The 16507-nt window shown below is 35.6% G+C and overlaps 2 protein-coding genes across 3 annotated transcripts in view; both read left to right on the forward strand.

The window, feature by feature from the left end:
• Positions 1–4224, forward strand: part of LOC125876338 (wall-associated receptor kinase-like 6) — a 68200-nt gene extending 63976 nt beyond the window's left edge. The window contains exons 3-4 of one of the 2 annotated variants that reach the window (XM_049557505.1): positions 2535–2929; positions 3280–4224. In XM_049557505.1, coding sequence (XP_049413462.1) covers positions 2535–2929; positions 3280–4146 — 1262 coding nt within the window. In that variant the 3' untranslated portion in view covers positions 4147–4224. The remainder of the gene's footprint in view (positions 1–2534; positions 2930–3279) is intronic. The other variant, XM_049557504.1, reaches the window with a different exon arrangement.
• An 8787-nt stretch (positions 4225–13011) lies between these two features.
• Positions 13012–14568, forward strand: LOC125877637 (putative UPF0481 protein At3g02645). The gene has a single exon (XM_049558868.1). It carries the CDS (start codon positions 13012–13014, stop codon positions 14566–14568), a length of 1557 nt encoding a protein of 518 aa, XP_049414825.1.
• The last annotated feature ends 1939 nt before the right edge of the window (positions 14569–16507 follow it).

Consider the following 16507-nt stretch of genomic DNA (forward strand, 5'->3'; position numbering starts at 1 on the left):
GTCTGTGCAACACATATCAATGGACTCCATCACTATTTCTATTACTTTTAGTCCTTTCCACTACAACAACTCATCTGGAAAGAACATTTACAATGATTATCTTCAAGCAAACAGCGACGAGTATTTCAGTATTTCCAACAAGAACAACTTAGTAGCCATTGGTTGTGACATTTATGCTTATGCCAAAGATTTAGACACCGGTAGTGGAGACAGCATTGTAAGTCAATGTGCTTCTTTCTGTGGCAACTCCACTTATAATGTTTCATCCTCTTCACCTTCATCATCTTATTGCACTGGGAATAGCGGTTGTTGTCAGTCTGAATTATCAAAAATAGTACCAAGAGACTTCAATATGTACATACAAACAATTAACACGGCGGAAACATCTTGGACAACTAGCAATTGCAACTATTACTTAGTTGTGGAAAAGGGCAGTTCTGAGTTTAACTTCACTCAGTTACGTGGTAAGTGCAAAGAAGATGATCATTATGAAGGAAGGATGGCGCTGGACTGGGTAATTGGCAATCTTAGTTGCGACAAAGCCACGAGAATGCCAAAATATGCATGTACAAAGAATAGTAGGTGCATCGATGATACTACTAGACCTGCTGGGGGATACCGATGCGATTGCTCTTCTGGTTATGAAGGCAACCCTTACCTCCTTCAGGGATGCCAAGGTACTAATTCCCCTGTTCATTTCTCTTTTTTGTTTTTGCGATTTAACTTGTGTATACGTATCTTATTTTCGTTTTTAGTCTGTTTCAACAAGGAGCTTCATGTTTTTCTATATTTAGTAAGTTTTTAATTCCTATATTCTCATATGTTATGCTTGATAAGACTCCCTTATAGGAATGCCATGGAATCTCTAAGATCACAGGATTTAAAGTACTTTTAGGGGTCATTCAATACAAAGATTAATAATGCAGAGATTAGTAATCTATAGATTAATAATGCAAAGATTATTTTTTATCTGGTTCATTGCTTTCCACCTATTTTTGTGTAAGCCTCTACAAAAAGCTTCTTTCCAATTGTACCCTTGAATTATTATACAATTTTCTATTTCATGTAATTGGGTCAATGGCCTTCTAACTAGCTAGGAAAAGAACAATTTTTTGTCGCCGTGTTTGCTATTTTCTCACTTGAATTATTTGAGGGTAAATAATTGTCATTCTAATAAATTGATCACTCACAAATCGTCAATTTTTAATTTAAAAAAGATAGACCATCTACTTTCAAAACCGAAAAGACGGTAAACAATACTAAAATATCGAATAAACCATCTATTTTTACACATAAAATGACAAGTTATAGTTTTAATATGTATGCAATTTTATAAATTGTTCAAAATACAATTAATCATAAAACCACATATATATCAATAAATAATACATTCAATTAAGCTCACAAATGTCATGTGGCCATATATTTGCCTTTTCAATTAGTAAATGTTGAACAACTCACATTTAAAATATTGTATTGATTTAATGATTTGTATTAGATTTATTTAGCAACAAACAACTCTCTCTAAATAATAAAATTTGTAAGCAAATTTATTTAAATAAATTTACTAGTACAACTATAAAACATAAAATCAAGAAAGTAAACAAAAATGATTAAAAGGATTTGACGAGTATATTTGTCTTTACATATATTGATCCATGGTATTAAATCGTATGTATTATTAATACCACCAAATTGAAGGTATTAGTTATACACCCTATAATACCATATAACATGTATAACTAATACATGCATTAATTCTATATAGGCCCAAAATTCCCACCAAACATAGTACTATATAATACTGCACATAATACATGAACTATTTTTCCTAATACAATCTACCAAACGACCCCTTAGTGTGTTATAGGCACCTTTTGTTTAATATCACAAGATCCAAATGTGTTTTTTATGTTGTTAAATATCGTGCAAAATCAAACTAAGACATATAAAATGAAACAAAGAGAGTAACAATATAACAATATCCCAATGTACCCCTTTATTTTAACTTGTTTTTAGCATGTAACATTTCTTATTTTCTAAGTTACTAATCTCAGTTTTTATGATGATTTCTTGTTAATTTCCACAGACATTGATGAATGTGCAAGTCCAAAAAGGAATCGTTGTCCCAACAATACGCGCTGTGTTAATACTCTTGGCACTTACCGTTGTGACTCAAATAATGTGAGACATACGCTAGCTAAACAACTCTCCATAGGTATTGTATAACTCTCTTCTTTGTCTTCTTTTTTCCCCTCTTGTTTCTTTGTTAGATTAGATTAAGCTTTCTCTAGCTTTTTATTTGAGACAAATTAGTCCCAACAAATGATTAATGATCCTTTTAATGTCATGACCTAACTAAAGACATTATAACATTTATTCTAGCTAGCTGCTCTTTAGAAAATTAGAAGCTTAACTTAAGCTTTAAAATTACAAAGGAGCCTGGAAAAGCATTTACCGCCCTTTCTCTTACTCTTAGATTCTCAAAATGAATTTATGCTTGTTTTATATGAGATTGGTTTGCTCACAAGCAGGTATTGGAGCAGCAATTACTTTTGTAATCCTGGTAGCAGTTTGTCTTTGGCTACACAAATGGCTCCGGAAGAGGGAAGAAAACAAAGCTAAACAAAAGTTTTTCAAGAGGAATGGTGGATTACTTTTGCGACAACGTATTTCCTTAAATGGAGAAAGTAGTGGTGGCTCTTTGCCAAAGCTCTTTTTGAAGGAGGAGTTGGAGAAAGCAACAGACTATTTCAATGAAATTCGAATTCTTGGTAAAGGAGGGGCTGGGACTGTTTACAAAGGAATGTTATCAGATGGAAGCATTATAGCTGTGAAGAAGTCCAATGCAGTGGATAAAGATCAAATTGGACAATTTATAAATGAGATACTCATACTCTCCCAAATAAATCACAGACACATTGTCAAGGTACTGTTGATTTTTGTACTACGCTGCTGCTACCATTTTATTATGAATGGAAGAAGAGAGCAACACAATTCGACGATAGAGAAATTTATAATGCCTAAAGAGGATTGAAGAGCGAACTTATAATATTAGAAAGACTCCTATACTCTTACAAGATAACACACTAGACTTACACACGCGCAATTGCACACACAGAGCTACTACATCAACTCGTGCTCCTATTCACTTCAACCATAATAAACGAACAGTTTAGGATAACTCATTAGTCACTCATGAACCAAAGATAACTCAAAATACAATTGAACCTAGCACTTGATCACACTTTTAACATTTAAGTTTACTGTTTACAACAGGTACTTGGTTGTTGCTTAGAAACTCAAGTCCCATTATTAGTTTATGAGTACATCTCGAATGGAACCTTGTCATCCCATATTCATGGAAACCTCAGTCACAGTTCTAATCCTACTGTCTCAAAGTCTGAGTTGGATGATCAGATTCTTCCGCACCCAGCAATAATATTATCGTGGGATCATCGGGTGCGAATTGCTGCAGAAATAGCAGGGGCACTATCTTACATGCACTCATGTGCTTCTACTCCCATTCTTCACAGAGATATAAAATCAAGCAACATATTACTAGACGATAATTTTAGAGCAGTGGTTTCTGATTTTGGACTATCGAGATTGTTGTCTGTTGACAAGACTCATTTAACAACAATGGTAGGGGGTACATTTGGTTACATAGATCCAGAATACTTCCGCTCAGGTCAACTTACAGACAAATGTGATGTCTATGCCTTCGGTGTAATTCTTGCAGAGCTGCTAACAAGTCAAAGAGTTGTCACTTCAAACCAACCAGAAGATCCAGGTTTGGTTATCCGTTTCACATTAGCATTGAAAGAAAATCGTATAATTGAGATTGTAGATCCTGAAATTGTAAAAGAAGTTGAGGATGAACATGTGATTCTTGCTGTGGCCGAACTTGCCAAGAGATGCTTAAATTTTAATGCAAGGAGAAGGCCATCCATGAAGGAGGTGGCAGCAGAACTTGAACAACAAGGAAAAATGAGGCAAGATATGCCTCATAATGAGAGTTTTCAAGATAACATTTCACCAAAAAGTGAAAGTTCATGTAGTCATACTTCTGATTGTACTGAAGAAGATAATCAGAACTCAGTGGCTCACAATGAAATGCATTATAACAGAAAGGGAAGTTTGTAACTTTTATAACATCAACTTTTATCTTTTGTAATTGTAATGTCGAAGTAATTGCATGTATGGACACATAATCAAATGAAGATTAGCATGATTTGCATTAATATTTAAGTCGTACATATGATGAAATATTTTGTTATGATTTTATTTATTATCCTTTATAATAGGATTGTTCATGGGGTTTGATTCGGTTTTCATCAAAAGCAAAACTGGACCAACTATATAGCTTTTTTGGTTTGGCTTTTTTTTTTTTTTTAAATTTGAAGATCGTGGTGTCCAGGTGTCACGATCCGAGTCTACAACCTGGACGTGGCCGGCACTCAAGAACCATTGCTGGTCCCCAAGCGAACCCTCATCCTGGCTGACTACAAGCGGAAGACTAACTTAAGCATGCAAAAGCTTAAAAACTTAATTAAAATTCATGTAACTGAAATACAAAACTTTAACTCAAATGAAAAACTCTGAATATAAAAATAATAGTCAACTCGCCATAAAATAGGCAACTTAAGTCTTTAAAACATTTAATAAAATAAATGATACAGACTTCTCAACTATACTGACTATCTATGAAGCCTCTAACTGATAAAGATGGAAGTCGGGACAAGACCCACGACATCCTAACAACTGATATAACTGAAAGGTAAATGAAATCCTCTGGAAGCAAGGAGGCTCAACATAGCTAACTCGAACTCTCGGATGTATCAACGAACCTCCTGTTGATGATCCTAAATACCTGTGTCTGCATCATGAGAAGATGCATGCCAAATGGCTCAGTACGTGGAATGTACGAGCATGTAAGGGGAATTCTAAAGCATAACATAAGCTTGAACTTAGATAAAAAAAATATGGAAACATACTTACCTCTTTTTAAACCTATTCAAGTCAAGGAATACTCAAGGATACTCAAAACTACTCAACTCAGAAGTACTCAAGGATACTCAACCAACTCAGAGATTAGATACTCAACTCAAAGATATGATATTCGACTCTAGGTACTCAACTCAATATAAAGCAACAATACACATACAATATATGAAAAGCTTTATAAAACAATAAAAACAACTTAGTTCGTTAAAGAAAATGCAATAACAAACTCAACTTTACTTATATAATAAAATAATATAGTTTCTGTGGGAGATTCTCAAACCGACAACCACCACTATGAGCCTAAGTGGTGATACAACGTCTTGCCCACGCTGCCAGAACTATCCTATACTTTGCCATCATATAGAACGCTTTAACTTAGTGGATCCACTTGCTTAACTTATGTGATCATCTAAAAGGTATGACCCATTAATACCCATGATGGCTACATGGTTTATGGAGACTTGAGTTAATATGAACTCGCATCCCCATATCGGTGCTCAATACTACTCCCAAAATATACTTAGCTCATATGTTTTAAAACAACTTCTTTCTTTGGTTTGAGATAATTACTCAAAACTTAGCTTAAAAGCTCTCTTGGAATCAATGTTCCCTTTTCTTTCTCAAAATGTGAAAACATTTTCGAACTTCTTAGGAATACTTAGTTCTCATATACTTCTTTGAAGAAAATGAACTTTACTTTTACTCTTTACTCAACTTCAAAACTTAAGTCTTAAAACAAAGTTTAAACATTTATAAAAGGCTTTTTAAAATATGGTTCATGCCGATTTATGGACATGAACGACTCAATGCAAGGTTTTCAATAACCATAGATAGAACTCAATACTTGGAACTCAAGAACTTCAATGATACTACAAATTTCAAGAATTCTCAACTCAGAGGGTTCATGCAGAATTATGAGCATGAACTACTCAACTCAAGGACTCAAAGATATTTCTCATCTCAAGATTTTTCGACTTATAATGTTCATGCGGAATTATGGGCACGACAACTCAACTCATAGACTTGATGGGTAATAGGTAATAGTCCCATGATTATGAATTTAATCTCAAAGGGGTTAGAAACTCAATACTTAAGACTTAGGACATGGAGATATTACTCCTGTCATAGATACTCAACTTATGGAGTTCATGCGGAATTTATGGGCTTGAACGACTTGACTCGTAGGTCTACATAACATTATGGAACTCATGATACAACTCTTCTCATTCTCTTACTTACTTACTCAAAACTTAGTTCAAATCGATAGTTGATCTCAAAGGATTCACAATTGAACTCAAAGGCTTTCTTGAATTCTACTCTCTCTCTCTTGAATGTGAATTATGAATTCAAGAGTTATGCTTCATGGTATGAAGGATCTTGTAATAATAAAGTAGACTCATGAATACATTCTCCTCACTCTCATGCTCACTTACTTGAGTCTTGAAACAAGTTACTAGAAATTGTAGAAGATTCCTTGAAAGGACTAAAAGGGACTGTCTCAAAATGATCGGAAAAACTCTCAAGACTTAACACTTAACTTTTCCTTGAATTTGAATTATTAATTCAAGGTTAGGATTCATGTTATGAATGATTTCTAAGTGTTTAGAAGTAGTTTAGAGTGATTAGAATCAAAAGGAGTGAAGGTACACTTAAAAAGGACTCAAACGGGACAACCGACGGAAAAAGAGTGGGGGCAGGCGACCCTGGCGCGTTACGGGCGCGGGGCGCCAGCCCCTAACTTCAGAGACTGCTTATGGGCACACTGCAGGCGCGCTGCCCCAGCCCCTTGGGCGCGCCGCGCCAGCCTCTCCCCAGGCAAAGTTTCGACGAATTTCGCCTCTCGTTTTCTGACCCTAAATCGCTTTAATCGATTTCTTTTCTCATGTTTTCCTTAGAGTCAATTACCCATCCTAAGTACAGACTAATCTACTCAAAACAACACTCAAAACAATCACTTTCATCTCAAGAAATCATCAAAACCCCAACAAAACAAGATTTAGAATGAACCTCAAGAACACCTATCAAGAACTTAAATCCTTCAACTTTTTGAGAATGAAACTTATGCTGAAAATAACATGTTTGGCATGTGGGTGAACTAACCCAACACTATGGAAGCTTACATACCTCTTAGGGATCAAACCCATGGCGAAAATCCGCTACAACACGCAAGAATCTCGACGAACGCTTCGCTCCTTTCTTTTTTCTCTTCTTCTTTTCTCTTCTTGAACTCTCAACTAAAACCCTAGGCTAATTTAGGATTATAAAACTGAACCCAATAGGATTAGACCCTTAAAATATTACTAAAAATGAATTAAATCTGATTGGGTAAGGAAAAGACCAAAATACCCCTCTCTATTTTCGGCTAACTTTCCTTAACTGGACAGCCTATCTTCAGAAGGCCATATCTCACTCATCTGAACTCAAAACTTAGCAAACTCGGTGACCTTGGAAAGATAATTCAAAGGTGTTTCCTACAGTATCTGGTAGCACACCTAAATCATCCTGAGTTAGGAGTTATGGTCGTTTGAAGTTGACCCATAACTCATACTTAACTCTCCAAATTTCAGATTTTGCTATTTCCAATTTACTTCTTTTTGGAACTCAAGGTGCTACATCTAGTGACCTGAACTTAATACTTAAGAAATTTTAAATTCCTTGCAAAAATCTTACTCACTACAAATAAGGGTTCGAGTCTTAGCTCATATTTTTTCTGGGGTGTTACACCAGGCTAGCTCTCGTGCACCTCAACTAATTCCACTGGATACCTGCCACCTCCCACCAGCAATAGGGATTAGGTAACTCTGTCTACCAAGGCTAGGACTGATGGAAAGAATCACCTAGTGTTTTTTGTTTCTAGTGAATTTTGAACCTGAGACCTCATGGTTCTCAACCACTTTATTGACCGCTAGGCCACACCCTTGGGTGCTTTTTGGTTTGGTTTTTTCTTGGCAAATAAAATTAAAATCCAGTTCATTCAATCTATCAGAGTTATGGACACACTTTTCCATATGATAATGTATGTTACTTATAACGTTTAGCAAGATTTGCACTAACATGAAAGAATTTATGATATATGAAATATTCTTATGTGAGAAATTTTCTCCATAGTAGATGAATTATTCCCTTTCATTAAGCTAAGTTACATCAATATGTACTTTTAAGCCTGCCAATTTTTTTAAATTATACTAAATAAACAAATTAATCCCATTTTTTTTCTATATAAACGTAAAACTTAAAATGAAACCTTAACAATAATATGTTTATCTACTTCTATTAAGGCATAATAGTTTAAGATCCCCCTGAATACCTACAGCTGAACTGTTTTTTGGTAGAGTTTTATTTTTTTTAAGTTTTATAATTTTTGTAAATTTTTATTTTTTACACTTGTAGACAGAAAAAGAAGAAATACACAGCTGAAACAAATCATCATTGCATCTAAAAAGAAATACATAGTTGAAAAGTTCATTATTTTGGCTAACTATTTTTATTTGGTTAAAAATAATGGAGCTCTAGCAATTTCTTTTATAGATTTTGCCCAAAAAAGAAAAAGTACACAGATGAAATAAATAGTTGTTGGTCTCTTAATAAGAAATAGAAAGAAAATTTACCCTTTTTTTTTGCAAGTATAAAGAAAGTTTACACTTGGAACTCCATTATTTTGACTAAAACCTTTTAAGTGGCTAAAATAACAGAACTTCAGTGAAGTCTCATTTATAGACTTGAATTGAAAAAAATGAATATATGGTAAGATATGTGTGGTTTATTAAGAAGATGTAAGAAGAAATATATAATTTTGAACAAATAAACTATTTGTATATGATATGACTATGGCAATTCACTGTTGCAAGATACCCCACTTGGAAGTGATTTTTCAGCTTTTTCTTCACTCTCACGCGCCTAAAAGAGAGTGTATCCATGCTCTTTGCCATGACAGTGCTTAGCAAGTGAAGGCTATTAAAAATACCAAGTTTAGGGGGGATAAGTAGGACCAACAGTAGTTCGGGTGTACACCGAACAAATGGTGTCAAGTTCAGGGTGGTCCCGAATTTTTTTTGTTGTTGTTGTTGTTGATAAAGATAATGTAAGGGTGGTCCCAAATTTTTTGTTGTTGTTGTTGTTGTTGATAAAGATAATGTAAGGGTGGTCCCGAACCATTAAGCCTTTTTTAAGAACTATTGATAAAACAATATCAAATAACAATTAGTTTAATAAATCTTCGCTTGTGAAAATGAAAGACAGATTTGAACTACTTAAACAATACTTGCTAAGAAAGTGATCATACACGTTATACCCACGCATTTAATTAAACAATAATGAATCCTTTATTATAATCACTTCCAAAACGACATTTATTTTTATTATAGTCTTCTATAAAAATATATGTCATTTTGGTTCATCTTTTTCCAGTATAATACCAAACCAAATACATGTCTCTCTTATTAGTCGGTCTGATTCATTTTTCAGTTCAATTTTGCTCGGCTTTTAAGTTTTTCTTGAACAGCCTTACTTTGTTATATTGTTGGTGCTTGCTTTAAGATAAAAAAGATAGAAGAGAAATTATTTTAACCTTCCAATGTAACTTTTGAAATTAGACTATATGAGTTAAGGTAAAGTCAACAGAAAGTAACAATGAAAAGGTTTCAGAATTACCAGTGGACAAATTGTACAGAAAACTAATTTATGATTCAAACGAAGTTCATGCTATTATTTATTAAAGTAATTATCAAGGTATCAAGTTAGTCGCAAGGATTATCAATTGAGTTTAACTAAAGTGTAAACCACACATATTTTAAGTTGTATCTATTAACATAAAACATGTGCAATCAATTTATGAAACTATTATTAGAATGACAGTTAGAGAGGTGTTGGGTGTCTCGAGAGGCTGTTCTGGTGGGCATAGAGTGGACTGGTGGTGGAATGGAGAAGTACAAGGGAAATTGGACCCAAAGAAGTTGGCTTATGCAAAGTTGGTGGAGACTAAGACAAGAAGGAGAAGTGGACGAATAGGGAGAAGTATAAACTAAGATGGTTTAAAAGGAGACAGAGTTAGCGGTTACTACAGCAAAAACATCAGCCTTTGAGCGCTTGTACGTAAAATTAGCGAACACAGATGAGGATAAGAAGTTATACAAGTTAGCTAAGGCTAGAGAGAGGAGGGCCCGTGACCTTGACCAAGTGAAGTGTATCATGGATGAGGATGATAAAGTACTGGTAGAGGAGGTACTCATTAGTTAAGGCATTGTGCTAGGGGATTTGGAGCACTTAGAGAGGCGTCGTGAATAGTAATTATGTTTATTCTAGGCGTATAAAAGTTGAGGAGGGTAAGGTTGATATTCATAAGTTGCGTAAGGGTAGAGTGACTGACAAACAAAGTTTAGGTGGATTTTTGGAAGAGCATAGGCAGGGCAGGTATGGAGTGGCTTACTGAGTGGTTTAGTGTTGCTTTCAAGATGACGAAGATGCCTGATGCATGGAGATGGAGTATGATTATTTGTACAAGAATAAGGGTGACATTCAAAATTGCAACAACAATAGGGGTATCAAACTGCTAAGCCAGACTATGAAGGTATGAGAGAGGGTGGTGGAGATGAGAGTAAGGAGGATCGTGACAATTTTTGAGAACCAATTTGGATTTATGTCAGGATGCTCGACTACAGAATCCATTCATCTCGTAAGGAGACTGAAGGAGCAGTATAGGGATAGGAAGAATGACTTGCATTGGTATTCATCGACCTAGAAAAGGCTTACAACAAAGTCCCTGGGGAGGTTCTATGGAGATGTTTAGAGGCTAGAGGTATACATGTGGTCCGTGGCGTACATTAAGTCGATTAAGGACATGTACAATGGAGCCAAGACTCAAGTTAGGGCAGTGAGAGGAGACTCAAAACACTTTCCCATGTTAATAGGGTTGCACCAATAATCAACTCTTAGCCCGTTTCCATTTGCCTTGGTGATGGATGTATTGACGCGACAAATTCAAGCAGAGGTGTCAAGGTGTATGTTATTTGAGGATGACGTAGCTTTGATTGACGAGACTCACGAGGAAACTAATGCTAAGTTGGAGGTTGGAGACAGACCCCTAGAGCCTAAAGGGTTCAAAGTTATGCAAAACCAAGACTGAATATTTAAGAGTGCAAATTCAGTGTGATCATAACCACATGTCTACATGGAGTTTCAGTTAACCAGAAACATCTCAATGATAGACATTCTATTTCAGAAAGTGCAATGCCATAGTCAGAGTGAACTATCTAACCATTTTGAATCAACATGACAGTGAAATATCCTTCACAAAGCTAAAGAATTCATTCAGACACTTAAACAAACACCTTACAGGCAACCATTTTCCCTGATTGCCTTAATAACCTCAGGAAGTCGAATTCCACCCCCACTCCACCCCACTACCACCATCACCCGTTAACAACAAATCACAAAGAATCAACCCACAAGTTCAGACTTGGAATGAAATTACAAAGACAAGTGTGAAGAAATTTCATACCTGGAATTTACTGAGGCAGTCCGATGTACAAAACATCCTCACATTTACCCAAGTTCTTGGGAATTACTGCACACCAAGGTCCTAAATCTCAATTTGGCAGTAGAAGTTGCTTTTGGGCATTGCATTTTATTTGAATAAAAAGTTAACAGCTTGTTTGGATGGTTGTTACCTATTCCAGTATTGTGTCCTTAGTTTAAATACAATAGTACTATTTATTTTGACTCACTTAAATTATATTGTATGATATCTTTAAATTCATAATGACGTAATGACAAAAAGTCTCATTTTGTATCCTACTTTTCTTGTACATAAAGAATAGATAACAATACGGTCTATCCATATGTTGTATTCATCAACACAACACAATATAATATAGTACTATACATAATAATTCCAAAATCTCGCGAGTGGAAAAAGACTTTTCACTTGATATTAGACTCTATGAGTATGCCCTAATTTGCCTTTTTTAGATCGTTACGAGATAGCAATAACAAGAGATTGATCGGAATCAAATGCCTCAGTACTGCTCTCTTTTCTAAGAAGCTTTTGCAACATTTTAAGTCAAAGAAATATAAATTAGACAGAAAGGTCACTCAACTGATCTCTTGCCTTCATAAAAATATCTTTCTCTACACATTAGGACATTTTTATAGGTCACAACCTCAACTCCACGTAGTTTAAGTAGGCCTATTGAAGAAAATAGACTTGTCCTAACTAGAATGACATTAGCAAAAACACCACCTCTGCCTCAAGAGAGTTTTCATTTGGGCCTTTTCCTGCAAAATAGAACCCCATCCTGAGGGGGAGAGGGAAGGAAAAAAAGTAGTGTTTGGTTTTCTTTCTGGATGCCAGCTTTTTCCTTGTGCCAAACTGTTGATCCCTTACGTAATTGCACCCCATAATAGCGTGTTTTCTGAAATATCCTCTTTCGTTTTTGGTTCCATTTCCTTGTTTCATGGAGAAGTAAGATGAGTTGTTGAGCAAAGTAAAGGAGATATATTGGTTGTTGTTTGAGTGTCCTATTCATGAAGTTCATAGAAGTTCATAGAAGTTGACAGCCCAACAAAAGATATATGACATTAATACATTTTCTTCAAATGTCACCTCTATAATAAGCATGTGTATTATTTCTAGCCTAGCCTTATTAAATGGTTGATTTTAATCTCACATGTGAAAGCATACGGGATAACTTAGCTTGTCGTGATTAAATTGTACTATTTATGTTGCCAAACATAACCTAAACTTGCCGCGTTGATCACTATTTCTAGCCTAATTGAATGGTTGATTTTGGATGGCTGGGATATGAAGTTTGTTTGTCGAAGGAAAATATCTAAACAAGGAAGGAAGCAAGAAACTCCCTGTGCCTCCACTACTTTCTTAGCAGCAACCTAATTGTGTATTGTACTATTCAAAACTCATAAGCAAAATGTGATAGAATTAATCTATAAATACATAGATGCATGCATGAATATATAATATATATGTAACTGCAAACAAATTAAAGAAACATGACATCAAATTCAAGCGCCAGGAGATGGACAGACCGCATAAGCAATGCCCTTCAAAAAGAAGTTGGCATTGACTTGAATCTTCTCCCTCCTCTCTGTGTCCTACAGGTTCCGAAAACACTAACTCATGAGAAACCAGAAGCCTATACTCCTCAGCTCATTGGAATGGGACCCTATCACCATTTAAGGGCAGACCTATATCAAATGGAAAGGTACAAACTTGCTGCCATCAAGGACATTCTTGAGCCTGCTCAAATCATCAATTTCGAGCACCTCTTGATTGACAAACTCAGAGAGAACGACCTTGTTGTCCGTGTCTGTTATAACCGCTTCATGGACATAGATGAGGAGACTTTAGCTTGGATAGTAGCCATAGATGGTCTATTCTTGCTTAACATCTTCCGTTCAGCGTATGGAAATAACCTGCATGATGATCATGAAAATAATATTGATGACTCCATTTTCACCCGAGACTTTATGATGCTTGAGAACCAAATCCCTTTTGTGGTTTTGAGGCAAATAAGAAAGTTTCTCCGTCTCTCTTCCCCTGAGGATAGAGAAGATGCAGAGTTAATATCCTTGTTTAGGCGCTTTTGTGAAATGCATTCCCCACTTCCTTTGCCTGCAAACAATGAGTATCATGGAAATAACGCCAAAGAAACTCAGCCTCTTCATTTGCTAGATCTTATGTATCGTTTAATCCTCGATGATCATGTAGATTTTGCTTCGGTTCCTATTCAAATGTCATACATCATTGATATCAAACATGACGATAAAGATGAAGCACATGATCATGATACACATGAAGACATCATTCACAAATTCGAAACAATGTTGAAGGTGCTGGAGCCTATAGGTCCAAAAAAAGTGCAAAAAGTTGTAAGGCCCATTAACCAGATTTTAGCAAACGTGCCATGGTCAAAGATTTCCGGGCTATTTAGGGAAGGTATGGAAAGAAATGGAGACGAAGAAATCAAGAATATCATTACTATCCCTTCAGCATCCCAATTATGGTGTTATGCCAGTGTCAGATGCATCCCCATCCGCGAGGGTATCCGTATGATTAAATTTGAACAAGCTTCTTCAACTTTATACCTTCCTGTGATGACAATGAATGCTGGATCAGAAGTCATACTTAGAAACTTGATGATCTATGAAGCTGCCATGTCGAAGTCCAAGCTCGAATTTGCCAGATACATAAATCTAATGAGTGGGATTGCAAATGCTACTGAGGATGTGAGGGTTCTTAGGCAAGCTGATGTTATCAAAGGGGATTTGACTGATAATGAAATTGCCACTTTGTTCAGTACCATGCAAAGGTCATTTGTGAGGTCTAGTGAAATTTCTAATGTGGAGATTGTCATGAAGAAAGTCAACGAGTACTACGACCAAAGGCTAATCGTTAGGGCTCGTAGAGGATTTAAGAAAAGCATCTATGTTTCTTTGAAGTTGTTGCCTGTTGCTTTGTCAATATTCTTTGTCTTGCTGCTAATTTTCAAGACAGTTTGCTCTGTGTATGACTGCCACAATGTTTGGGGCTATAAAGATGGAAATTAATTAAACCATGGTATATATATTGTAGATCAAACAACTTAGTACTGGAAATTCCATGATATTAATACTATTAAACAAAGATTAGTTTGAATGACATACTATTTCATACTACTGCAACAACATCAAAATATAATGGACTACTATACCAGCAACATCAAATATATATATCTTGTAGATATTAGAGTTTATGTATATTTCATACAATTTAGGATTTTAAGTGCAGTGGGAGGAAAAACATTCAAAGGTATTACAAATATTGAAGAATTTGTGACTACATTGACTTGACAGGTGCAATGTTAAGATCCAATTGTATAAAAAGTCCTACAATGTATAAACGTGTCTTTTAACTTGGCCTCATTTTGCATCTATGCCCTTCAACTTTGGATGTGCACAACTACTGCACAAGTAGATAATTAAACTTGTATAGAGTTGATTAAGTAAGCACATACGTCCTATGTGGCAATTTTGTGTTTCCTCACATTTTTAAACTACAAATTTCTTCTTCTTTTTTCTATATTTAAAATTATATTTATTCATTTATTTTTTATTTATATTATTGTAACACCCCAGAAATATTTTCGAACTGAGACTCGAACCACCCTTTGTTTTGAGTAGGATTTTACCGAAGATTTAAAATTTCTTGAGTGATAAGGTCACTAGATGTAGTACCTTGAGTTCCAAGAAGAACTAAAGAGAGTTCATTCAAGTCATTCCTAAGTTCTTCTAAGTTGTGGGTCAACTTAAAACAACCATAACGTTCAGTACATGATGAGTTAGGTGGGCTACAAGGTACCCAATGAAAGGTCTTTGAATTATCTTTCCAACGCCGCCGAGTTTGCTAAGTTTTGAGTTCAGATGAGTGAGATATACCCTTTTGAAGTCAGACTGTCCAGTTAAGTAAAGTTACCCGAAAATAGTAAGGGGGTATTTTGGTCTTTTCCTTACCCAATCAGATTTAATTCGTTTTTAGTACTGTTTTAGGGGTCTAATCCTATTAGGTTCAGTTTTATAATCCTAATATACACCTAGGGTTTTAGTTGAGAGTTCAAGAAGAGAAAAGAGGAGAGGATAGCGTTTGTCGAGAGTCTTGCATTTTGTTGCGGATTTTCACCATGGGTTCAATCCCTAAGAGGTATGTAAGCTTCCATAGTGTTGGGTTAGTTCACCCACACGCCAATCATGTTATTTTCAGCAAAATTTCGTTCTTGAAGTTGAAAGATTAGAGTTTTTGATAGGTGTTCTTAAAGTTCACTCTAAATCTTGTTGTGTCGGGGTTTTGAGGATTTCTTGAGATGAAATTTAGTGATGTGAGTGTTGCTTTGAGTAGATTAGAGTGTAATTATGTTAAGTAATCGAGTCCAAGTGATTGTGGAAGAAATTGTTTGATTCTAGGCGAGTTAGGGTGAGAAAACGAGCAAAGAAAGTCGTTGAAGTTTTCAGGGTTGGGGCCTGGCGCCCCAGGCCAGCCAGAGCGCCCCAATCACTTCTCTGAAGTTTAGGGGCTGGCGCCCCGCGCCACTCAGAGCGCCAGGGTCGCTTGCCCCCACCTGTTCTTCATCGTTTCATCCGTTTGAGTTCTTTCAAATAGTACCTTTACTCCCCTTTGATTCTAAACACTCTAAACTACATGTAAACACATAGAAATCATTCATAACACGAATCATAACCTTGAATTCATAATTCAAATTCAAGGTAAAGTTAAGATCTATGTATTTTGAGAATTCTTTCGAACATTCTAAGGAAGTCACTTTGAGCCCTTTTGTGGAGTCTTCTACAACTTCTAGTAACTTGTTTCAAGATTCGAGCAAGTGAGTATGAGGATGAGGAGAATGTATTCATGAGTCTACTTTGTCATCATGAGATCTTTCATATCATGAACCATAACTCTTGAATTCATAATTCACATTCAAGAGATAGTCAAGAATAGAGTTCAAGGAAGCCT

The sequence above is a fragment of the Solanum stenotomum genome, chromosome 9 (genome assembly GCF_019186545.1).
Source record: "Solanum stenotomum isolate F172 chromosome 9, ASM1918654v1, whole genome shotgun sequence".
Taxonomy (NCBI): Eukaryota; Viridiplantae; Streptophyta; class Magnoliopsida; order Solanales; family Solanaceae; genus Solanum; species Solanum stenotomum.